At 39.3% G+C, this 26,806-nt stretch overlaps 1 protein-coding gene across 1 annotated transcript in view; it reads right to left on the bottom strand.

Moving 5' to 3' along the window:
• LOC103917741 (dynein heavy chain 5, axonemal-like) overlaps window positions 1-26,806 on the bottom strand; it is a 174,586-nt gene that overhangs the window by 94,771 nt on the left and 53,009 nt on the right. The window contains 8 exon segments of the mRNA XM_009324931.1: window positions 7,819-8,013; window positions 9,234-9,421; window positions 17,512-17,690; window positions 20,350-20,522; window positions 22,096-22,242; window positions 23,790-24,005; window positions 24,406-24,534; window positions 24,738-25,004. Of these exon segments, the coding sequence (XP_009323206.1) occupies window positions 7,819-8,013; window positions 9,234-9,421; window positions 17,512-17,690; window positions 20,350-20,522; window positions 22,096-22,242; window positions 23,790-24,005; window positions 24,406-24,534; window positions 24,738-25,004 (1,494 nt within the window).

The following is a 26,806-nucleotide window of genomic DNA, read 5'->3' as shown; positions in this document are numbered from 1 at the left end:
TGTTGCATGTCCATACCTGCCCAAGTGTCCCTTTTGGTGGTAGACTACCACCTTCACAAGTCATCTGTAACAGAGCTGCATCTTCTATAATTTTCCTAAATTCATAATTTGCCAGATGCACAAACAACAAACCACACAACTTCAGACTACCCTCTGTTTTCTGCTTGCGCAAGGACTGTTGTTATCTTGATATATGGTACTGGGATTCGTGACTAAAAGGGCCAATGTCTTGCTGATATAAAGAAACATACTGAAATTATTCAGATACAATTTATTATATGTAAGCCTATCCTATCCTGTACTTAATGACTTTCTGCTCTGTGGATGGTTTCATAACACCTTGGTTCAGAACAGAAGGATTTACTTCCAACAGCCATGTGCATCCTAGAGGTGAATCTAACCAGCTTTGGACTTAGGCAGGTAAGGGCTGGAATATCTTCCCTTTCACTACAGACGCAGCTGCATATTTGCAGAGCCATACAGACATATTCAATTAATTTTAGCACTTGTACCTGAACATAAAATTCTGTCTTAGTTAACATAGATTTGAAAATGTATGCAAATGTTCTGTAATGTGTTTCCTCTTTGACTGTTGATGCAAATCCTAGAAGGAAAGCTATCAGGGTAAAGGTTTTAAATTATAAAGTCTCCACTACTGCCGGCTGCTCAGAAAACTAAGTGGTAAAGACAGATGTGGCAGGAGATAATAAAGATATTCTTACATTTGGAGAATATCTGCTCCCTCTTATTGATTGGAAATGCTTTTAAGACCAAGAGCATAGACTCTTTTTTACACTCTCTGTGGTGCGTTGACCTTGGCCAGCTTCCAGACGCCCACCCAGCCACTATCTCATTCCCCCTGCTCAACAGGACAGAGGGAGAAAAGAAGATGAAAAGAAAGCTCACGGGTTGATATAAAGACAGGGAGATCACTCACCAATTACCATCACAGGCAAAACAGACTTGACTTGGGGAAAATTTATTTAATTTATGGCCAACTAGAATATATTTGAATGGTGAGAAACAAAGACAAAATTAAAACAACACCTTCCCCCCAGCCCCTGCCCCTATTTCCCAGGCTGACAAATTCGAACAATGCATTGAGCACAACTCAGAATTTTCAGCAAGAAATAACTTATTGATTAGGTTTGCAGACGATGGGGGGGTTGGACTAGATAACCTTTAGAGGTCCTTTCCAACCCAAACTATTCTATGATTCTATGATACCAAGCTGGTGAACTAGACCACAACTGGAGGTCAAAATTACCACGAGATATTTAATAAATGATCTATGTATGATGCAGTTAAATAAAGACCAGTGCAAAATACTACACAGATAGAAATAACCAACTGCACCAACAAGGAAGAGTAACAACCCTTCTTCATGCAGTTGAGAAACAAGTCAGGTGCAGAAAGCTTTGCAGAAAAGTATCTGACATTGGACTGAAGACACAAACTTCCCTATGACATATCTACAATTATACTGGGCAATAAAAATGAAAGCGGACAGTTGAAAAGACATTTCCATTGCAGTTGGCACTTCTGTACTGTGTCCAAAAGTTGGATTCCACACTTGAAGATGAACCCTACTGAAGACAATTTAGAAAAGAAATTAAAGTTATCAGCTAACTAGAAAACATGCTATAGCAGGAAGAAGTAAACCAAAATCTACTGTAGAAGTAGGAAGAGCAAATATGTAGGATGAGTTACGATAAAAGTCTTCGACATGCAAAAAATACCTGCAAAGAGGAAGACAGAAGGAATAGAAAGGAAAAGAAGTAATGTACTTTACAGCAAGGGAGATTCAAGTTAACTTTTAGAGAAAACTTTGTGACCATAAGGAAAATAAACTTTGGAACAGATTGCCTGCGAAACTGCAGGCTGTCAACAGAAAAATGTTAAGGAGAGTCACAAACATTTATAGCAAATAATTTAGCTAAGAATTATTTTTCCTCCAGAAAGGTAAATGCATGATGCCTCAAGGCTCTGTCCAGCCTCAGTTTCTATTATTGAATCAGGTGCCAAGTTGTTACCAGTTGAAAAAGTTAGATGTGAAAATTCAGCCAGGTACTGCCAGGAAATCTCATTTGCAGATGGAAACATTAAAACAAAAAGATTAACAACTTCCTGTGAAGTTTGGAAGGCAGATTATATGTTGATGACAAAGTTCAACATCATTTAGTAAATGATATGTGCTAGTGAAATATCCAGAATCATGACAAGGGCTGATGTATTTCTTTCACTCCTTGCTAGATGACCATCATTGACATACTGGAATGAGGCCTGCAAAGGATGACCAAGTGAGAGGAAAAGAGGCAATGGTCAAAATTTGCAACAGGGGAAATTGCAACGGTTTGCATAAGGAAAAGATTCTTCACAATGAGAGTGGTCAAACACAGAAAAGGTGCCCAGAGAGACTGAATATCTCCACCTTTGGAGATATTAAAAATTCAACAAGTACCTTATCAACCCACTCTAAATTGACCCGCGTTGAGCTAGAAGTTGGAGAAGATGACCTCTGGAGGCCCCTTCCAACTTACGTGAGTCTATGATTCTATAAAAGTGACAACTTTGTTAAGTTTGAAGAAATACTGTCATACCTATTAGAAAATTTAAAATAAACTAAAATGACTTTTAAAGACAGATTTTCTGATGCATTCCAACTGACCTACGTGGCGGGTGGTTCAAAGCGACCATAATTTATTTTCCTTAATCAGTCTGCTAGTTTTACAACTGTTTTGCCTTTCAGGAATGGCACAGAACAGCTAGAATTTGCTAGCAAATGTGGATTATGAGCTATTTCTTTACTATATCTTTTAACAGCAGGCAAAAGATTGCACTTGGGCAAAATGGACTGTAGTGGTATAGCTAATGGTCTTGTAAGGAAGAATTAAAAACTGCAAATAAAAATCTCAACACTAGAAGCATAGTTTGCTGTTGTGTGGAAAAGAAAAAAGGGGTATCAGTGGTTTTCTCCATACAAAAGCACCTTAAACAGATGATCCTCAAAGAGGGATTATGGCCTTATTTGCTTTCGAGCTTTGTTAGGTTTTTCTTTTCAGTTTCTATGGTTTTCCCTAATCTGGGTGAGGCTCTGTGGAAGGAGGCAGTAGGGAACTTTGGCTAGAAGTCCTATAACAAAGGCAAATAATTCAGCTTTGGGGGCTCTGTCAGAATAACTGTTTCACAGGCTTGTGGACACCTTGGGCTTCCTACATTACTAAGGACTGTTCTTTTTTTTTCTTTACTGAAGGAGATGATAGTCACCCAGGATGCCTTTGGCTATTTGTGAGTCAGAGTTCCTCTTTCTAGAGTCTGCATTTATGTGTGTAAAATGTCTGGAGGACTTCATGTATTCCTTCTGGCAAATTCCTTTTAGATTTTGTGGGAGGTCAATTCAGCTGGTGAATACTTGTTTGTTGTTGTTTTCTTCTGTTGATATTGCATTTGCTGAAAACAGGCCATGTTCTGCCATTTCCTATTGCATTGATTCTTTATGTGACCCCATTCTTTCCAGTCAACTGCCCAGATACCCAGCAGTACTTACTTCAAATTAAAAATTTACCATTAAAATTTAAATAAATAAGTTCCACTGGGAAAGACAGATTAATATGCCTCTAAGAAAGCCTGTCTGTACTTTATAGTTCTAGTTTTCTGGCTAGACAGAAGCAATTTGTGTCCCACTGTACCCTTAGAAATATCTATGGTTCATGGGACTCCCATATCTAATCAGATGAACTCATTAGATCTCTCTCTACATACAATCACATATAGAATCATAGAATCATTTAGGTTGGAAAAGACCTTTAAGATCACCGAGTCCAACCATTAACCTAGCACTGCCGAGTCCACCATTAAACCATGTCCCTAAGCACCATGTCTACACAGCTTTTAAATACCTGCAGGGGTGGTGACTCCACCACTTCCCTGGGCAGCCTGTTCCAATGCTTGACAACCCTTTCGGTGAAGAAATTTTTCCTAATATCCAATCTAAACCTCCCCTGGCACAACTTGAGGCTGTTTCCTCTTGTCTTATCGCTTGTTACTTGGGAGAAGAGGCTGACACCCACCCCGCTACAACCTCCTTTCAGGTAGCTGTAGAATCATAGAATCATAGAATCATTAAGGTTGGAAAAGACCTCTAAGATCATCGAGTCCAACCGTCAACCCAACACCACCATGCCCACTAAACCATGTCCCTAAGCACCTCATCTACGTGTCTTTTAAATACTTCCAGGGAAGGTGACTCAACCACTTCCCTGGGCAGCCGGTTCCAATGCTTGACAACCCTTTCGGTGAAGGAATTTTTCCTAATATCCAACCTAAACCTCCCCTGGTGCAACTTGAGGCCGTTTCCTCTTGTCCTATCACTTGTTACTTGGGAGAAGAGGCTGACACCCACCTCACTACAACCTCCTTTCAGGTAGCTGTAGAGAGCGATGAGGTCTCCCCTGAGCCTCCTTTTCCCCAGGCTAAACAACTCCAGTTGTTTAGCATCAGATATCTGATATGGCATCAGATGTATTCCCCAATCTACAAAAAACTTCACGAGGAACTTTAGCAAGTCTTTCAAAATATCCCATTATTACTACAACTAACTATGAACGATGGGGGAGGCAGATAACTCACATTCAAGTGAGGAAGTGGTGGACCCAATTGCAAAGCAAAAGATGCAGTCTGAGGTGGACAAGAGAAACCTCAAGAACAAAAAAACAGTGTGGAAAGTGGCCCATCTCAAGTGTATGCAGGCAGATAAGGAAGGGCCAAGAGGACAGCAACATGGCAGAAGCTCTCACTTTTTTTCTTGGGTAACCAGCACAAGTAGGTGCTGATTTGAACTACCTGTTCACTAATGCATGCAGCATGGGAACAAAACAGGAGAAATTAGAGCTCTGTGTGCAGTTACAGGGCTACAGTCTAACTGGGATGACAGAAATGTAGTGGGATAGCTTACAAGACTGGAGTGCTGCAATGGATACAGGTTCTTCAGGAAGGACAAGCCAGGAGGGCTGGATGGGGAGTTACCCTTTAAAGTGAAAGAGTGGGAATGCGTTATCGTAGGATGGCTGATGAGCCAGTTGAGAGCATTTGGGTTAGGATTAGAGGGCCGATCAACATTGTGGCAGATGTCTCCTGCAAACTTCCTGATGAGGAACAAGTTGATGAGACTTTCTTCTGACAACTGGAATTAGCCTCATCTTTGCAAGCCCTGGTCCTCCCTGGGGGAGGGTTAGGGTTAGGGAGATTCTATGATACACACAGCCCAATATCTGCTGGAAGGGCAACACAGCAGGGCAGAGGCATTCCAGGAGATTTCAACACTGTCTCCAATAACATCCTCACAGACAAAATGGTGACTAGACAGGGCAGCCAGACGCTTCAACAACTTGACCAGAGAGGCTGTGCAGTCTCCATCCTTGGAGATACTCAAAGGTCATCTAGCCAAGGTGCTGAGCCACCTGCTCTATTTGACCCCACTTTGAGCACAAGTATAGGACTAATTGACTTCCAGAGGTCCCTTTCCAAACTCAGTTCTTCTCTGATTTTATAATTGTATATAATGGATTTACACAAGAGCAGGACTGTCCAAAGGGCTGCTGACAGGCACAGGCAGAACAAACTAGCATACTACCATGGGTTTGCAGAAAGCTCTGCTTCCTGGCTCATATAACAGAGTATAGAATCACAATTCACAATGTAAATCACTAGGAGTGAAGATCAGCATAGCAGGCTTCCCTGATGGATACTGGAGAAATGTTAGAGGGTCCTGAAGAAATTCTAAATACACATGGAAGACTGTTCCCCACAGACATCATGGCTTCTATAGTAAGAACTCTCGAATTTAAGTTATAAATGAGATATAAGCATAAAATTCAAATATATAATTGTGATGTAGCTGGGTGTGAGGGCTGTACCCATGTGCACACCCAGTGCACTTGGTCATTAATTTCCATTAATTAATAGCAAGGAACTCCCTTGCTAGCATCAGCATAGATGAGGCAAAGGATGGACCTGAGAAAAGGTAATTGAGCTACATGCCTTCACAACAAAGCATTTGACTAATTGGTACAGGAGTTCTCCAGATGACAATTTCAGACAGTTCCACAGAGTCCTCCAGGCTGTTCCTATGGTCCCTAGGCCAACTGATAAGCACTACTTATATGCTTCAATATGTTGATTAACATGCTGAGTTAATCAGACAGCTGATTAACTTGCTGTCTCAGAGACTCCAGGGCAGTTTCTGCTGCAGAAATGACCAAACTACACATAGAAACTCTTTGTGCAGATGCAGCAATGGTCATGTACAAAATGTTGTACAATGTTAAGATACTTGAAATAAGTTTTGTATACAGTTAAGTTTTGTTTGGGGGTGTGTGTTATTTTTAAGTACTCCGTCCAGGAGTGAAACAGTTCCAACACAAAACAAGCAAAGCACTTTTGCAGAGGTAGACGGCCAAATTTCTGATGCCTGCTTAAATGTCTCTTCCACAGTGAAGGAAAGAATCATGTCCAGGACAAAAATGAACACACAAACTGAGGCAATGAGAAAATTTAATCCTACTGAGGCCAAGCCTGAGGGAAAAAAGAGAGATCCATATTCAATACTCTGGAGACAAGCTATGTTGCTAACTGCTGAAACTGCGCATATACAAATTTTCCTAAACAATGTCCATGAATTCCACTTAAGAGAGAGCTCTTGGAAAATGATCCTCTGACAAATGCAGCCTATAAGCCTGGTAACTATAAAATACAGGCAGATGACAGGACTGAGAGAGTAGGTTGGACAGCAACAAATGGACTAACACTAGTGATGCTAGATCAATACAGGGTGATTCAGATTGCCTAAAAACTAATTTGAAGGCTAATGGAGACACCCTGGGCAATATTACAGGGAAGCCAGTAGCAAATATGAGCCTTCAGAAGCCAGTCTACAACATAAAGCTGGTGAGTAAAACTCTCCAAGAGAAAGAAACCTGAGAGAAATGAAAATTGGAATCCAGTTTGGTTATATATATTGGGAGTGAAATTACAGAGGTATGGAGAAAGGAAGAGAAAATCCAAATCTGTACTTTTTTGTTTTAACTCTGAAATAATAAGGGCAATATGATGCACCATTATCTTATTCTGGTGTAGTCCAAAATTTCTACATGGAAGTCAACATAGTCACTAACAAATATGTGATATAGAACTGAAATAATATAATGGAGAATGTAGTCAATATGCCCAGGTTCATTAGGATCCAGCCAAAGCAGGCTTCTCATTTGAGCTGCAACTTACCTACCATTCATATGATCTCTCTTTGAGACCCTCTAGTGGACAGCCAGCACAGGGCATTCAAAAGGCAACAACTAGTTCTGTTCTTAAAAGCAGCTTTAGTCTTCATTTCTACTTAAATACCCCATAGTAAACAGAATAGCACTTTTCTGGTAGCACTCAACAAAACAGTGCCTTCTAGGCATTCCTCAGTTATTTACAATTCTTACACTGTCTCTCCAATAGGTCTAGTCTTCGTAAGTGAGGAGACTGAAAAATGTGTCCTCTGCAAAGTTCAGCAGAGCACTATACACCGTTCCTCGTAACTTCTCCAATAGCTGCACTCTGTTTAAAAATCACAAATCAAACTTCCTTTACTACACAAAGTAGTTTGAAAAATAAAAACAACATGATGATTTCTGACTCTGTTTCTAGAACTTGAAACTGAAAACCCTAAAAAATGAATAGGTTCATCAGTGTGAAGATAATTATATATTCTATGAAAGTATATTCTCTACGTTCCCTTCCAGTGACAGCTTACAGTTGGACAAATATTTATTTTACCTGTTTAGATAACTGCTCTTCACAGAGTTTGTAGAGTGTATAGAATTTTCGACTAAGGACTTGGTTGTCTCGGAAACCAGCACTTGCCAGCTTGACTCGCATAATAATGCTACGGTCAGGCACCATCATAGCAACTGTGCGAAACTGAATCTTCAGATTTTCTGGAAGTTCCTGTCGTCCTGCATAGCCAGGGTTCTGAAAAATGCAAAATATAAAATAAAATATTATATAATGAAAGCAGGATAGGAAGGTTTATCTTTTCTGATAATTATTTGGCAAACACAGGAGCACATGCCAGATTGCAAAGGGTAACTTGAGCATGTCACAATTACACATCACTACACAGTTGCCTAAAAACTGCAGTTCATGAAGTATGCGGCATCACACGTTATTTGGAGATGCCCAAGACACTCAGACATAGACGGACAACCACTTACATGTTTTGTTGGAGCTGTTTTAAATGGTTAGTTCCTCAGGGTCTTGATAGCGTTCCAGTGCTGGAGGTTACCATCCCTTGTGAGCATTCCCAGCCCATTTCAGTGCAAAGTCAGTCAAGCAGTGCAAGCCATTACTGAACATAATTTAAACTAACGGGTCTGACCTTTCACTGAAGATGTCCAAGTCATTCATGTGACTACTGCATGGCTCAGCTGTGAGAACAGCAGTCGCTGGCTATGCAGTGATAACTTCTTAAACTCTTCCAGCTGTTTCCAAACTGCCTTCCCACTGGCCTTTGTATGCCACTAATTTGTCCTCTTTTTGAAATTAAAGTGATAACATTAACACCTTTTCAAAGGTAGGAAACCTTGAAATAAAGACAAATGCTTCCATTCTGAGTTGCAGATATGTAGCCTACAGCTAAGGGGATACAAAGAGGCTTTTAAGGTATTATTACGCTTTCCCGCTTCTTTGCCTCCTGCACTGCTAGAAGCAGTCCACAGGCACCAAAGATAAATCTTCAGGAGGCCAGTGAACCAGAGTGAGGGTGGTTTCCTTCATGCTGTCATACAGAAGGATTGTGGTCAAAAGTTCTTCACAGGTGGTGAAATACTGACCAGACCAACTACAGTAGTCCTTGCAGCGGTCAATTACATCTGTTTTATTTTAACAGACTTTGACTAAAAATATGAGATGGTTAGGTTTAGTCTCAATCTGTCAAATATTCAACTAAAAAAGCCCTTAAAATATGTAGTTAATGCTAATTGCATACCCCAAGTCCTAAGTTCCTGTTAAAAATACGGGGAAGAGAAAATATCATCATTATTATTTGATCGAATTATTGTTCAAATTGTATTCACTATTTTCTAACAGACAGTTCCAATGATTTCAACAGGGAAATTTCAATGGGGAATTAAATAGACATTAAATAAAAGATTTTTCACAGTGATGCCATTTACACATATTCACACACATACCATAGTCAGAAATATACCAAATTCTCTGTCCATGTCAACAACATCGCCGTCAGTGAAAATGAACTGAGGTTTCTTATTTTTCTTACACTGAAGTACAATATATATCTGCTGAGCGGCTACTGATAAAACTGGAAGTTCAATGCGGTTAAATTCATCAAAGCAACCCCATGCACCTGACTGGGCTAAACCTAAAAAAGCAAAAAGAAAAATATTTTGTTAAAATATCAGATCAAACAAGAATAATTTATATATGAAATATAGCTTATTCTATATAACTTAATGTAACATGAGAAGAACAGAGAGTATGAACACAGCGTAAAATGAGAACTCAGAATAAATTGGGCTGTGCATTAATGACACCCAGAAAAAGAATTAACCCTTGGAAGAAAGATATACAAACTTCTTTACAAAGAATCCTACACTTCTACAGCAACCATAAGGCAGAAAGTGTTCAATAATATTGTATATAGTACATCGAAGCATAAACATGCATATAGCATGGAAACTCATCTAGGCAGGGGGTGAAATTGTCAAAGATGAGCTTGAGAGACACCTACCTAAATGAAAAGCACAGAATCAAATTCAGAAATCACTACATTTGTGACAGAAGCATTGTAGCGTTTTAGAACAATTAAATCATAGGTCAAAAATTGCTGTTCAAGAGAGAGGAATCTGATGTCACACTTGAAACTGTTATTTGGAACAGGCCATGGAGTTGTGGACAGACATTAGTATCCCTAAACATCATGAAATGAATGTCTTTTGGGAGAGTCAAGTACTCCTTCTGTATCATGTTAGCAGGATTGAAATAGGAGTCTACAGTGGCAGCTTTCTAGAGCAGTAGTGAGAAAGCCACGTAATACCCTGTTATTCCACGTCCATTTCACAAGAGACAAAGGCTAGTAAGTCTGCTCAGGAACTTCATGGATGCCATCTCCTCCCTTCCCAAAGCCCACACCGGAGTAGTATTTCCTACTGCCTGGGTCCAGCAAGGACCTGCTTCAGTACTTTAACTGGTGCTACAAACAAATGTTCAGAGGTGCGTAATTCATTCCACTGGGTTGGTGAAGCTCAGTTTGGCTTAAGCCGTTTGAAGGCAGTGCTAAATGCAGAAATAAAGCACATGCCCAAGAAAAGGCATTTGTGCGTTTGCAATGTTGAACAACTATGCCCAGAGCTCCCCCGAATCCCCATACTTCATACGGCAATTCCTATAGCACTAGTGAAATAAATCAAGGGGTGGTTTATGTGTAATGTTAATTCCTTAAGACACTTAAGCTAATGGAAGAGAAAGTACTCAAAAATCAATAATAATACTATTAATATATACTTTTTCTCTCTCCTTTGTTTTCTTTTCTCTTTCATGTTTTCTCTTCTCTTGCCTTTGATCTGTCCTGTTCTGCTCATATAATCCTTCTTCCCTTCCCTCTACTGTTCCTTGTCTGATCTTCTCTTGCTCTTTAAGATGTTCCTCTAGGAACTCTCATCTTACTCCAAATCCCGTTGAGGCTCCTTTTATGTTTCTTCTCTGCCCCTCTTCTACTCTGTCCCATCTTCTACTGTGATCAGCTATCATAGCCAAATCAAAATTTGTCAGTTTTTGCAGATAGCAAAAAAAGAAAAAAATATGAAAATAATTCTTACATTCATTTTTTACCTTTTTTCATGCCCATTAACAACTTCTTTTAATATTGTTGCATTGATTGGTCTTTTTTACCCACATAATTTTGGAAGAACTCTTCAACAAAATCAGTGGAGTCACATCAGATAAAAAACAGTGGTAGTAGAGCCAAAATTGGGTCCTTAAGATTTGATTCAGCCAGGGCAATACTGCAGATCTCCCATGAAATTCAGTTCAATTCCATATGTAGAGTAATCTTTTTCCTAAGCTGCTTCTAACTAATTTCTGTGATATTATAAGGAAAAACATGCTCCAAAAGAAAAGAATTTGAAGAGAATAAAAAGTCACATGGACTTAATTACAAAATTTAAAAGCAAATGGAATATATACAAATACCACAATGCCATAATGAAGCAAAGATTAAAGTAATTCTATAGCCAGGTACCAAATTTAAAACATGAAAGACTCAATCCTACAGTCTTTAAAAACAAATTAAGCATGTCCCTTGACTTCACTGGTGCGGCAGCAAGCCCTTTAACTAAAGTTCTCCCTCTTGTATGAGGAATATCAGGGCCCTGGATGCACCAATAGGCCTTAATTGCCCTGACCAGCCTTACCTGGGGCTTCTACCCACACTCTGTCCTCCAGTCCAGGAGCTCCATTTCAGCTCAGGCAGGTTTAAGGCTTCAGTCTTTGCCTGAGCTATGTTGTATGTAGGGCTGGGCACAGCCCTATCTCCTGTTATCCTGACTTGCTGACTGAACTTCCTGGAGGACCCCAGAACTATCCATAGTCTTACCTCCAGCCCTGCCTCCTGCTGTTTCTGACTGAACTTCCTAGATGGACCCTGGACCCAGCTTGTTATTTCACTTTGTCTGATGGTCACTGGACAGCTGATGGAACAAGCTGTCACCAACCTGCCCTGCTCAGGCACTGTGGGACTGTGCCCTGGTCAGTGAAGTCCCTGCCCTTGCCTGTGTGGTGGTCACCCTTGGCTCCTGGCTTGTCTTCCCTCCTGGAGCTGCCCCATTCTTGCTGCTCCCTGATGAAAAACTCTTGCAGAGATTTTTCAAATACATTTGGCCCCTTCTGTTACATGTGTTACATGACTTACTGGGATCCATTCTAAAAAAAAAAAAAGAAAGTTTTTGCTGCTTTGTTTATTAAACATCAATGTCTACTCTTTCGGATACAACAATGAAAAGCCCTAAAGCTGGACATTCTTTAAGAAAGAGACTTTGTTCCATATAATATTGTCTCTTACATTTACTATCCCTATATTAAAGATTTTTTAAATTAATTTCTCTACAGAATGGGAAGGTGAGGTTCTAGCCAAACAATTTTTCCCTTGGGAAAGGAAAAAAAAAAATCACTTGTTCTGTAATGCCACCTGCTGCATGGAGTTAGGAAACCTGACTCTCAGGCAAAGCCAATATCCCACAGCTTTGAATAAATTCAGTTCTTGCAAAATTATTTCATTCTGGTGGCGTTTAAAAAGGAGAGAAAATACACACATGCATACACCCACACACACACAAGCAAAGGCACAGCAAGCAAACTGTCAGCTGCGTTAACAGCTTAGAGACAACATAATTTTGTTGTGCCCTGTCATGCTGTGCATTAACTGCTGTCCCCACACAAAACACAGTATGGTAATCAAATACAGAAATGGAGTAAAAGCAGAAAATAAAGGAAAAGACTAAAGAGATCTTTAACTATGTCTAAGAAATGTGACACACACGCAAATCAGTACAGATATCCTATAAATCTGGTCCTCACATGATACATGAATCACACAGCATAGCTACTTCAAAATGCATCTCTGCAATGCAGTTCCATGTCCCTTTCCATGTCAGTGACCCTATGGCCTAGGCACAGCTGGATGGCCTGACCGTTGAACGCTACACTGTGGCCACAGTCCCCAGCACAGGTACTAGGGCCCCACACACGAAGAAATTATTTTGCAGCCTACTGTGACAACCCCTGTTCTGCCAGGTGACCCAAGAGGCTCTATGTGTTGCTCTGCACTGGGAGGTCTGGCTAAAAATAGTATGACAGTGCAGTAACTAATCATGACAAAGCAGCTATAAACTCTCTTTTGTATTGAAATGACACATCTCTTAAGATTTTACACAGGGGTAGAACTATAGTGACATAATTCAAAGCAAATTTCACTAAAACAGAACTCTGTCTAGCCAAAGTGTAGCCCAGAAGCAGTAAGCTACAAGGCTCGTTGGTCCTGAAAGAATTTAGAGAGCTCCATACCTGTTTATTCACCTTCTGAATTTTTATTCACCTTCTGAATTAAGATAAATATCAAATCTTACATTAAATATTGCATTCATTATCAAATCGCAACAAGGTACCTCAGGTAAGACTGGAGTTGTTTGACTGTAACTATAGAAAACAGAACCAAAGCAAACACGACTTTTATACTTATCTACAGACAACCACAGACAAAAGGTTTCCTAAAGGATGTTCACCAACACTTTCCAGTAACAGTGATGAAGTACCCCTGATTTGCTATTCCTGGGCAATTTTAACACTGAATTTGATATAATAGAAAACTTGAAAATTCACCTTCTCCCTTGCTTCCCTGGTACTTTCATGTGTTACCTCTGGTCCAATTCAGATGACCAGTTATATCTGAACCCACTTTTTGGTTCAAATTTCAAAAATAAAACTATCAAAGATGAAAGTCCAGGCCTTGGACATCTTGACTAGACCATCTGTCTGTGAATAGCTGGAGTCACACAGGAAAACAAAAGAGACAGGAAGAGAGAGAAACAGGGATACAGAACCTCATCTCTGAGACAACCAGAACTTTAAATTATAATTTTATAGCACACAATATATTATGTTATATATATTATATTACATTATATTATATTTTTCTATTTCTTTATTCATAAGATGAAACTTACTGTCCTTACAGGAAAAATCTGGAAACATGGCTGCAGACATGACAATACCACCTCCACACCCCCTTTTTCTCCTCACTGCTAAATCTGCTAATATCTGATAACTTGACCCACAGCACCAGATGAAGTGAAAAGTTCAGAAGAGGAAACACTGGTGATGGAGTACAAAGCCTATCACGGACATGTGGAATTCTGAAGAATTTCTCAAGGTGTGCACTAAAATATGTAGTATGTTTCATGGGAACTCTCTTATCAGTCTGCATGAAAGCGCTTCTACAGCTGTGAAGAACCATCCTTCTTTTCCATTAAAGATCTCATATGCATTAAAGAATCTTTCTCTAAACTCACTTTGCTCCTCCTGTTAAACCAAAAAAGAGCTCACTTCCTTCCCCGACTTCAGTATATATATATTCTTTTCAAGAAATACCAGATAACTTAAAGACGTTTCAACATAAAAATTGTGATTCCAAGCCAGGTCCTTCCAAGTTGTGAAAGTAAGTCCAAAGCAACTGGTGCCCTTCACAAATGAAAGCATCAATGACTTACGTAAGAACAGAATCTTACTTTTCCTCCCAGACACACAACAGTCTGATGAATGCTGAAAAAAATCACCCTATCCAAGCTCTATTCAGCGGGATCTATCACCTAATTCCCAGGCAACACCATCCCACCAGCAAATTGACTGTGGTAAGCAGTCACAGGCATCATGGTCACCTGAGCACCAATTTGTTGAGTTCTATAAGGATCTTTTCTAACTCATATTGAACAATAGTATGCCATTAAATGAGGGAGCCAGATAACAAGGACACATTACACAGTATTACTCAGCTTTTGTTGCATATGATGACAATACTACATGGAAAATGGTCAGCTTATAGAAAACAACAGACAAAGGAAGCTGAGCCCTAAAACTCAGCTCATGTTCTTAGACACAACAATTGTGCCCAGTTTTACTAAAAGAAGGCAACGACAAGCTGCAGTTATCACTATTGCCTCAATCTGAAATGAGAAAGGATAAGTTACCAAACTGCTCAGGATAAGAAGGCAGAAACAAAGCAAGGATACAGAGGCTAGATGTCTGGGTTGACACAAGTCCCTAACTGTTTAATACAAAGAAGTGAAATCACCAAGGAGTCAGGAAAAAAGGTGGTAACATAAAGAGATGCAAACGTTCTCACAGAAGGAGCAGAGAGGAAAAAGACAACAGCTTGGTGAGATCAAAGACAAACCCACTCCAAGAAGAAACAAAGGCTGACATCCCCCCTCTGGACAGATGAGGGTACAGCAGAGACCCAGCAGATGACTGCGCTTGGCGTTATGGGCATATTCATGCTTAGTCAGACAGCAAGCTGGTCCCAGCCCTCTTCTGTTTATTACCAACAAGTAAAGTAAACTTGGGACACTAAAAGTCTGCAAGCACGATAAAAGACATGCAACTAAAAGTTGGCCCAAAGATCTGGAAGTTACAAGACGTGCTTTGAGAAACTTGTGACCTTGACTGAAGGTATTCACACATGCAGCTAGTTCAGTTTCTAGCTTAGAAATGTTCCTCTGTTTGTTTGATATTATATAAATGAGCAGCTTTCCATAGCTTCTGGTCACTAGGAAACTATATTCTCTCTTGATATGTAATGATCTGGCCTTGCTTATAAACACAGTATTTACCTCAGGTAAGGACTACAATAACGCAGTATATTCAGTACAGAAGTCACCAGCTTCTACAAAAGTTTAACCCACATCCCAGTGTAATTTAATGGGATACTATGAAACCTGTCTTCTGCCCTCACTGCTCATAGGAGCACCGAGCCAGTTTCAGCCTTCTCCAAGGCAGTGAATGCCTGCATTCACCTAAAAAGACCAAAGCTAAAGCTAAAGCTAGAAGACTAGCTAAAAGACTGCCTAATGCTTTAAATGAAGACTGTGATCAAACTTTCCATTCTTGTGGCATTAGCAGAACATCTAGCTAGAAGAGTGGGCTCTTCATGGGACCAGTTCAGCACTGGGGATTAAACTCTCACAAGAGCTAAGGATGGTCACTAGCTCAAGGAGGGTCACTAGCTCTACCATCTGCTGCTTCCATATTTACTGCACTACCTCAGATTCCTGGAATGGAAATGATAGGGCTGCTCTAGTAGGGGGCACTTTATCCTCTTTTTTTGTAGCAGTGTCTCCTTGACTGTTTTCTCCAGCTATCCTGCTTGCTCCAGGCTGGCCCCTTACTGCAGCTCCAACTAGGGAAATCCCCAGTAGGAGGGAAGGCAACAGAGGTGAGCATGCCTCAGAGAGAGAGAGAGAGAGAGAGAGAGAGAGAGAGAGAGAGAGAGAGAGAGATACCAGTGCCCTTTCAAAGCTCAGTGTATCTCTTCTGTCATGGCTCATGGCTCAGCAAAACAGGGGATGGAGGCTGGCTGAGGCAAAGAAAGCAAGAATGGAAATGTTTCTTTCTTATCTATTTTCATGTTCTTATAAATGGAGCTAATGTGTTCAATCAGTGAGAAGCAGGGCATTCTGCAGAATGCATAGACAGCCACAAAACTTCTGAGCCATGATTAGAAAAACTTGTCAAACTGGTCAAATAATTTTTTCCCTTCTTTCTTTGCTCTACTTCTTCCCATTTCCCTCTTTTTGATATGGCCATTAAAGAAAGTTAACAAGTTAATGAGGCCTAAAAATATCTGTAAAAGAACAAAAGGATTAGGAGGAAGAACAGTGGTCCAGTGAAGTCAGTACAAGTACTGCTTTTAACTCGGTTCTTCCCAAATATGTACTATTGGTCGTCTTGATCTAACTCAGCCACAAACAAACCCAGTAAGACCACAGAAGAGATAAGAGAGAAATATGGAAAATCTTTTCACAATTTATTACAGAATCACCTTAATCCAAACCTGACATGCCTTTCAGGCTTTCTATCTCCATTAGAAAAGATTAACTGGATACTTTTAAGCTCTTAAATAAGAAGCCAAAGACAAAAGTTAGTTCTATTAAAATCTTGGCCAGCTTTGCTGGCTTCTTAATTAAAACTAGAAATGATCTCCAGGTTATATTCTAACCTTCAGGAGATATCACAACAGTGAAAATTATGTTTATGATACCTTGTGTTAGATTTAAGAGCCCACCACTCACAGAAAATGGTGGCGTTCTGTGGTCTGCCCGTCCATACAACCAATAGTAGCTACATACAAGAAAACAGACATAATGGAGTCCATAGATATTGGATCACCTGATCACTGTTTGCAAAACTGACTTCAAAGCTCTGCTTATCATGAAAAGTTATCAGAGTTTGACCACTATCTCATTTTCCTGGTTTCAAAAAAGTTCTAGAGTTCAAAATAAGACACTGTACCACTTTGCATGTTTCCCTGCCTTGCACAACATCACCGAGCTCTGTATTTGTTTGTCTTGCTTGATACAAAAATGGCAAGGGAGGGTTAAATATCCTCCCCCTTGGGATGGGTGGGATAGAGGCATAAAGAAATTAAGTAGAAAGGATTAAAAGGGAAACAGAAAAGAGGACAAAGATAGGAAACACCCTCCAAGAATATAAAAAAAATCCTGGAAAGCATGCAGGAAGAAAAAAGGGAAAAAAAGAAGAAATAATCAAGTATCAGGAAAAGTTGATGAGCGTCTGGAAATAAGAGGAAACAGAGAAGAAAATACCCTACTAATCATTGCTAACTCACTCGTGAAGAGACAAAAATTTATGACTCTAAAATGAACAAACCAGATTATTTCTTACCTTTATAGATACGGCCAAGTCCTCTGTAGTCCATTTGGTCTGAACAATTGAAAACAACAACATACTTTCCCAGGCATTTGCCCATGTCTTTAGTTGTCTCTGTTTTCCCTGTCCCTGCAGGTCCTGCTGGTGCACCACCCATACTCATGCCCAGGGCCTGTGCCAGAGTGATGTAACACCTAGACACAGAACGAAGAGCTCTATTAATCTTTTTCTACTATTAATTACTTGAAGTCTGTTAATGTAACCACAGCAGTTGTATTACACAGAGCTGGGGAAGGGGGCAGAAATGGGTGTGCTTCCCTGCGGTAAGTCCTCAGTCACCCCCTTTGCACACCGTGAAGCTGAGTTACCAGGTACCACCTTTGCTCCACCTGCAGAAAAGCATGTGTCCAGCACAGCGATGACTGCAACAGCCCAGGCCATGCACAAGCCAATTCTAAATGCTGAATACCAAAATACTGTAGTATTGTGATTTTCTCACACTAATCATACACCCTCCCTCCATGACCCAGCCTTATGCTGCAGCACCTAGACCTGCTGGGTTTCTGCCTTTTTTCCCATCTTCATACGCTCTCCCCAGATGGGCTCTCTGATCTGGCAATAGGAAGGCACAGGGGCTGGAAGCAGCTCCTGTTCTTGCCATTTCCCTACCAGCATGCCAAACCAGAGCAATGCTGCCAGACACATTAGGTCTTTGAGTTCCAGGAGGGGAATGGACCAGAGGGAAGATTGTAATGGGCAATGCAGAAAGAGGAGGGACCCATGAATCCTAGGATCATCTTCTGCTTCAGCCTCCATCCTGGGTTGACATCCCCAGGTTTAAGTCTCACCTCCCCAGATCGTGTGGAGACGACTGAAGGGTGTAGAAAGACTGCTGTTCTAACCTACAATGCTCCGAAATCCCAGTAAGCCCTTTTTAACACTGTGAAACTCAATAGCTTTATGATATATCTGGGGAGAGAAAATGAGCACTGAAAAAACCCAAATGATACCAGCTAGTACACTTCCTATAAAATAATACAGTACTCATTCTAATATAATAGCAATAATAATGCTTTATCACCTTATTACTCAGTAATCAGTTAACAGGCACTCAGTGAACACAGAAAAAATACCACTTCTAACAATTCTGCTACTGAAAATGAAGTAAGGACAAACTGTATACATAGAACAAGTCCTAAATAGAACTTGCATTTCATTTTTTGTATCTGCCACGACATGGTCTGTGTCTGACATGATGTTTAGGAGCATTCAATTTCAGTCCCATTATCTTAATGTAATGTACTACTGCCAGTGTGTATCTATCATGTGCTCCAGGAATCTTTCTGAACACAAAATCATTAGCCAAACAGCACTTGACTCCAAGTTGATTAATGGAAAGCAAAGATATCATTACCTGAAAATTGTCAGAAGCTCACACAAGTCCATATAGCAACATTAAAAATATTAAAGCGGAAAAAGCCTAGAAGGGGAATAAAATCTGTTCTTATGCAACACTGCTTAGGTACATGTTTCCCATGCCAGCACTAGAAAACATCTCTGCTTCAAATACTCTCTCGGTATGTAACAGCGGATAGCCACCAATCCCTGCAGCTCTGTTTGGCTCTTCTAGGTTTGCCCAAAGACAGATACCTCTGTTCTTTTTTGTTGTTATTATTACAGTTTAAACTCATTCAAAAGATGCATTTTCTTCAACAATGTCACCCTGCGCTAGTTTTCAATCTTGTATGACATAGCAGCTTGAATCAATCCCTAACCAATTAGGTTGCATTTTAATTCTGTGAACAAATTTTGAATGACAACATTTTCTTGATACTCTCTCTCCTGGTGGGCAAAAATATTGTCTGCGTGGTAGGGCTGCCATACCCACTAATCAACTGCATGTTTATTGCTGCAAACAGATCTCTATCTAGCATAGGAATAGTAGGGTACATAACATAGAATTTGGCAGATGTGTGTTACATGTTAAAAGCCAGGTATCCAAGAATAGGGTTTTGGCTCTCTTAAATAGCTCACTGGGCATAATTTTGGTTCAGAAATTGGCAAAAGTCTGAAATTTCACTAGTAAATAAAATCTAGTAGCACAGAGAGTGCAAAGACAATTCCAACATTAATTCAACGGCCAGCAGTCATTCTTCAAACAACAAATGACTGAACATGCACAGAATTTTGACATTCTTATCCACACTTAAAAGAACAAGCTCTGGCATAGCAAATACATCTGCCTCTTGCCTAGCTGAAGCAGTACCAAGTACTTTAGGAAAATATGCATCTAATACTGTGCTGTATAACTAACACTCCACCAATACAAAGTTCTCCTTACATTTTGCCCTCAGAGCTTCTTCTGTGTTTGTAGTCCCGTAATTCTCCATAGGCCTTGCTTAAAACCATATTGGTTATTCAATGCTATGTCCTGAGTTACTGCTTTCTCCTCTAGGGTGACTTCAAATGAATCACTTGCCATAATCCCAAATTCTCATGCAACTCCTACCTTATTGAATGCAGCAATATATTGTTTTTTAGATCCACTCTGTTTAGGCTGGTGAAGTATATGGCATTCAGCTATATTTATCTTGAGCACAAGTAAGTTTTTCAATGCCTACCACAGCACATACAGCTCAAGCAAATACTCAAAAGAGAATTCAAGACCCCTCCTAGGGGTGCCCGCTTTCACTAGATGAATATATAAGCACTGGCCTCTGCTGTTCAGCACCGATATTGCAGCACCAGAGTGCAACCAAAGAAAGAATTCTGACTTGTGAAAGTTAAAGGAATTAAATCAAAGGAATTAAGTTTTAGCTCCAGTACTATGCACTGCATTCTTTTTATAACTACCTGTCAGTTAAAGGAGTTATAACAAGCCTGTCTGTACACCCTAAGTATTCATTGCAGTAGGTGAACTCTACGTCAGTGATTTGGATAATGCATTTATCCAAGTCTTCAAGAAAATAAAATCGCGACTGTTTTTGCCATTCAAAATCAGATGGAGATTTAATGTTCATACGGACCTATAATGGAAAAGAAAAATCATTAATACAGAAATGAAACAGTGTAACAAATTCATCTTAAATCCCATACAGAAAAGAAGTCTACTATGCATAAATTCAAGAGCTGGAAGAATGAGCACAGAACCTGTCAGGAGTCAAGACATCCAGAATTATCTTTTCAAACCTGTCTATGACATGCTCTGAACCTTTTGACCACTTTAATTTTCCTCTGAGTTGTGTACAGAGATTATGAATTTTGTCTTACGGAGATATTGAAGAACAGTGAAGGAAAACTTCATAAAAAACTAAGTAACAATACTGGTTACACTGCATGGTATCTGGTGTCATTACTCACAGAAATACTAAATCATGGACAACACTTGAATATGTTGTATACATGTCTGTGTGTTTGTTTATTTGGGATGTATTTTTCAGTATGAACTTGCCACACACATATTTAGATTTGTGGCAGATTAACAGATCTTGATTCATTGTTTTTGACACTTGATCTCAAAACCACCAGCCTCTTACAGAACACGTAGTCCTGGTTATTGGCCTTGCAGACATGGTGTAAGGTGAAGAGGAGGTTCTGGATTCTCAGCCACTTCCCTCAACTTTCTCTCAATCACAAAAGAATGTGTTTAGCAGGGAACAGAACGTTTTGAGAGAAAAGGATAATATTACATCTACCAATTAAGAATCCTTTCCTCAGTTTTGGACTTGCCCCCCTTTATTTCACATACAGACCCTTTATATTTAACCAATCTTCTGTAATTTTATTATAATATGACATTCAATTAATTGATAATGAAATGTCCAATTAAGAAAACAATTATGAAAATAAATTAAAAATTACGGGCAGAGGATAAAACCCCATGCCTACCTTAGAAGCTGGCAGTTTTCTTTCTAACTTTCAGGAGTTTTCTTTATGATTTTCTATCTTTCTTTACACATGCACTTAATTTTTATCTTTCTAACATATATGCATAGATTAAACAATACAGTATTGAATTATTGACCTTTGCATCATGCAAGCTTTTAGAAAGTTATTTTACTTCCATTTTTATATTATAGTTTCATGTATTCAATATACTTATCTAAAGGAAGTCTGATGCAACTCAATTATAAAAAAATTTAAAATATCTGTTCTGGTTACTGTTGCTACCCTTTTCAAATATATGGAGCCCCACCGCTTTAACCTTTGAATAACTATTACCTTAAATCAACACATAGGCTGGGCTGGAAATCACATGATTGATAGCAATACTAAAGGGACTTTTTTTCCTTTTACATTTCAATTAAATAATGTATTAAATTTTCAGTTTGAGAAAATAGTTTAATTTAAAAAATTACACTCTTTTGCTCACAGTGAATTTGTGCATGATGGGTCTAAACCTATGAACATACCTATATATAATTTGCCCTTATCTCTGCATGTCATCTATATGAAATAAAACTAAATCTGATATGCTATATCACAGCACTAATGTCAGAGCTACTCAAAAAGAACAGATTGTAAGATTTCTTTATAATTTTTTAATATGCACAAAAAACTTCCATACAGAAAGTCCCTTAAAGGGTTTCAAAAACTTACCAAATCATCAAAGATATCCTTCTGGTGCACATGAATGGTGATTAAAGTTTCATATTTTGTGCGCTCCATTCTTGTCAGATTGTGTGTTGTCATGTCAATCAAATCATTTAAAAGTTCCAAAAACTTCTGATTTGTTGTGTGCATTACCTTTTCCACATAGCAAGAACAGCCATATTAATACAAGCATGATTTGTTCTTCCAGTGTTTAGAATAAAAAATAAAAAACATCTGCAAACATATGGGCCCATGACATCTATGTATCTGACATCTGCTTTGTATTTATTAGGCTTGGAATCCTAAATTTGGATTTGCAGGCTGCCCTCCATGCATGCATTCTTAGCCCAACAGAGTACAATAAGGTTATATCTAGGTGAACAGGTCACGTCATTAGATTTTATTCCAAGACTACTATACATTACATATTCAGCTGATTGCATCCCTGCATATTTTCAGAACCATCACTCTCTGGTTTTGGGTATTGCACATTAGCCCAAGCAGTATCTACTCATTAGGGGGAACAGGAACCTGGAGATCTATCACATCCTCTAACCAGAGGAGGCGGAAAATGTAGTGTAATTTTAGATGTCAATGCTAAAATAATTTCTTTTGTGGCACCAGATTCTGTTACAAAATTCCACAAAATACAACAGTGACTATACAATATTGACTTAGGTAAACAGCATGAGCCCCTGTCAGTGACGTTCCTGGTACACAACAAATTATAAAGTGCTGAGGTTTCAGAAAGGGCAGCTCATATCGACTCCTGTTCCAAACGTGTGAGAAAACAATCAAACTAGTTTTCCATAAATAAATGCAAAGCCTAAAACTCACACTGTTTGCTGAGAAAAAAAAATGCTAAAAACACTGCAAAACTAACAGAGAACTAAACAACCTCCCTGCCCCCCAAAAACACACACAGTTCATTCTAAGTAAATGAAAGCTTTGTACAATGCAGAAAATGTAGCACTAAGTGGTCTTCTCCATAGTCTAAAGTCTTTGTTTTCATTCAGTATCCAAGTACAGCATGGTACCATTCCCCTGCATTTACTTTCAAGGTAGGATGGTGTTACTAGTTCTTAGTCCAATCACGCTGTATAATCTTGATTAATGGTAATTTGCAACTCTTTAGTTCACATCCTCTCCTTCCTCCTTCATAGATTCAGTGTTAGTAATAACACCTTGGTGTTAACAGTATCTTCTCTACGTGTTTGAGATTAAACCAGCACCTTCTCAAATGGCTTCTATTCTTCTCTCCCTTTCCTAAAAAAAGAGCTCATCAGCTGAAGAATCTAATACACTCTGTTACAGTAGACCAATGCCCATGAAGCACAGTTATTTCCCCACATTTTGGGAGCTCTTATTTCTTTCCAAATTTGATTTTGGGAAAGTAATAGGATAAGATTCACTATATTCCCAAACTGAGAAATTGTCCCTTCCCAAGATGACTGAGCTGACAGAACAATAGAAAAAATACAGGATTAGGAACAATTCTAAAGCACATGCTGGGGGATGGTGAAGAGATGTGACCTCTTAACACATTTTTTATCATTCTCTTTTCCTGTTAGTTTATTTGTTATTCTGGTTACTTAACTAGTATTTTGTGCTTTTTCCTACACATTACTTTTAACTTTTCACAATATGCGCTGTTCCAAACAATGCTTTTAATTAATCCCCAAAGATTCATTAAATACCACCTTTTTGTCTGTTTTGGTACTGTTCAGTGCTTTCTCTGCATCTCTGGTCCAGATCATTTGAATTCCCAGAAGTCCTATTTGTGCAGGAAACATTGCCTGAAAGTCATACAGCTTAAATCCTGAATCGCTAATGGCCATTGATGCCTCTCTAATGATGGTGTGGATTGTTTTCCTAATCCCATTCAGCAGCTGACCTAACCAGAATTCCACATTTCCCTGAAATAAACAAGAAAGTACTTTTAAAGAATTAGTTCATTAATAATTCACAAGGAGAAAAAGCCCTACGCAACTTTTTTCTCAGTCCTTCATACTCCCATTTCCCTCTTTGTTATTCTCTAATCTTTAAAAGATTCCTCTCTTCCTTCTGCTCCACTGCCCTTCCAGAGATATGTGATGGATTTGGCACTTCACATCAGTACTGCTGAAAAAACAAGTAAAGTAATCGTTACAGAATGACACAAATGTCCTGTCCTTTCTGGCCTTTGCTCTTGCTGTTCGCATTAGAAGGTTTTCATTCAGGTAGTCAAATAATAGCATGATGCGATACTGTTGGTCTCTAAAACATAAATCTACTTTAAATCAAGTAATGAAAAACTGCAATATATACTTCCATTACCTGAGCTAAAACTGGTTCAATAATATTGACCTGTTCTCCTTCTTGAGATTCAAACAATAAAATCTGGTCGTAGTTTTTTTCATGAAATCCCACTCGGTTAACATTGTCAAACAAACTTAATAAATGTGCCTACAATAGAATCAGAAAAAAAAAAAAAACCTCTGTAAACTGATCTGATATGGCATTCTTACTTTGCCTTTAAATCCTGTATTAGAAGATTCTATAAATCTTTCCATAAGTGAAAAAAATTATCTCAACTAAATAACGAAATCCTCCATGTTCCTCACTTACTGATACTGATCGTAAGAACAGTATTGCCTTATTACTTATACCTGAATAGTGTGGGAATCAGATGCTTGACCAAGGATTTCCAGAAGAGCAGGGTCAGATACAAAAAAAAATCTTGGAAATATTAACCGTTTTTTTTCCAAATACCCAGTCAGTGATTTCTGACAGATTTCCAATTGTTCCAGCAAATGTGGTAATAGTTGTGCCAAAGTCTCATCTCCAACACAGCACTGCACGATGTTTGATGTTTCATGGGCTCTCTGCATAATTCTCTGCCATGATTTATCAATGTTTTGAAATCTTCTGGCTTCCTGGAGTAGATGAAAAATGCATTAGCTCTTCCTCATGTTTGTCAAATTCTAAAAATTAAAGAATTCCATGAGACAAGGTAACAGTTTAATATTTCTTTTGCTGTCCAAGTCTTCTTTGCAGGACTAATGTATGAATATTTAGAGGCATGCTCATAATGATCAGTGCTTATAATGACCAGAGTTCAAATTGCAAGAGAAAGAGTCCAATGGGACAGCTCCAGAAATTTCTTTTACTTCATGTTAGGCACCAAAATTGTCCATATAGAAGGATTCCAAGACACACCAGAAAATTCAAACAGAAGCCTTCTCAGAAATTACAGTCTTCCTATAGCAATACACAATGTCATGTAATGGCTGCTCCACACAGGTTATGAGGAGTAAGTTGTTAGTAGTAATACTTGACAAACAAAAACAGTATAGTCTAAAGCTGCCGCACGTGTAAGGTATTGTAGGTGAAGGGAGACAAATTCTTCCCAATACTGGGAGCTGGAGAATAAATCTTTTTCTACACTGGGTATACTGACTTTAAAAATGCTTTCTTCACCTACAACAAATGAAATGTTAATGGGGTGATAATTATCTGAGAACTAGAAGAGTTCTCAAGAGACCATCCAAAGCCATTTGCCTGTCACAAGACAGGATCATATCCATGCCACTCTTGAAAAACATCTGTCTGTCTTATGTTTAAAGATGCTCAATGCTGGAGATTCAGAAGCCTCTCCAAGCAATCTTCACTACTGGTGACTCTGTTTCAATATCCAAGCTTAATCTTTCTTGTGTGTACACCAACTACTTCTCATCATACTCATAGATACAGAGGACACATTGTTTTCTTCCTGTTGAGAACAACATTTATGTTTTTTTAAAACTTATCATGTCTTCTCTTCAGTTTTTCCTCTCCTTCAAGCCAAACAAGCCTAGTTTGTTGAATCTTCTCTTGTGCGTCATCCTTCATGGATAGTTCCTCATTCTTATCACTCTCTTCTATGCTCTCTCAAATTTGTCTGTGCGTTTCTTTGGCCAAAACCAGGTGCAATATTCTAGTTATAGGTTATTGCTGTTTATGCATTCCACTTTTCGGCCTGCATTTTACACACCAGCAATCTAAAACTCATTTTCTTACAGTACAATGAATGACAGTGTCAAAAGCCTATCAAGATATATAGCAACTACTGTTTTTCCTCTATCCGCAAAGCTTGTTACCCACCCTAAAAATAAATTAGAATAATAGAATCATAGAATCATAGAATGGTTTGGGTTGGAAGGGACCTCTAAAGGTCATCTAGTCCACCCCCCCTGCCATGGGCAGGGACATCTTCAACTAGATCAGGTTGCTCAGAGCCCCGTCCAACCTGACCTTGAACGTTTCCAGGGATGGGGCATCCACCACCGCTCTGGGCAGCCTGTTCCAGTGTTTCACCACCCTCAGCATAAAAAATTTCTTCCTTATATCTAGTCTAAATCTACCCCCCTTTACTTTAAAACCATTACCCCTTGTCCTGTTGCAACAGGCCCTGCTAAAAAGTTTGTCCCTGTCTTTCTTATAAGCCCCCTTGAAGTACTGATAGGCTGCAATAAGGTCTCCCCAGAGCCTTCTCTTCTCCAGGCTGAACAATCCCAACTCTCAGCCTTTCTTCATAGGAGAGGTGTTCCATCCCCCCAGTCATTTTCATGGCCCTCTTCTGGACCCGCTCCAACAGGCCCGTGTCTTTCTTGTACTGGGGACTCGAGAGCTGGACACAGTTCTCCAGGTGGGGTCTCACCAGAGCAGAGTAGAGGCGCAGAACCACATCCCTCGACCT

This window comes from Pygoscelis adeliae, unplaced genomic scaffold (assembly GCF_000699105.1).
Source record: "Pygoscelis adeliae isolate BGI_AS28 unplaced genomic scaffold, ASM69910v1 Scaffold135, whole genome shotgun sequence".
In the NCBI taxonomy this organism is placed as follows: Eukaryota; Metazoa; Chordata; class Aves; order Sphenisciformes; family Spheniscidae; genus Pygoscelis; species Pygoscelis adeliae.
The sequence above is the reverse complement of the archived record's forward strand: the minus strand, read 5'-3'. Positions and strand labels throughout refer to the sequence as shown.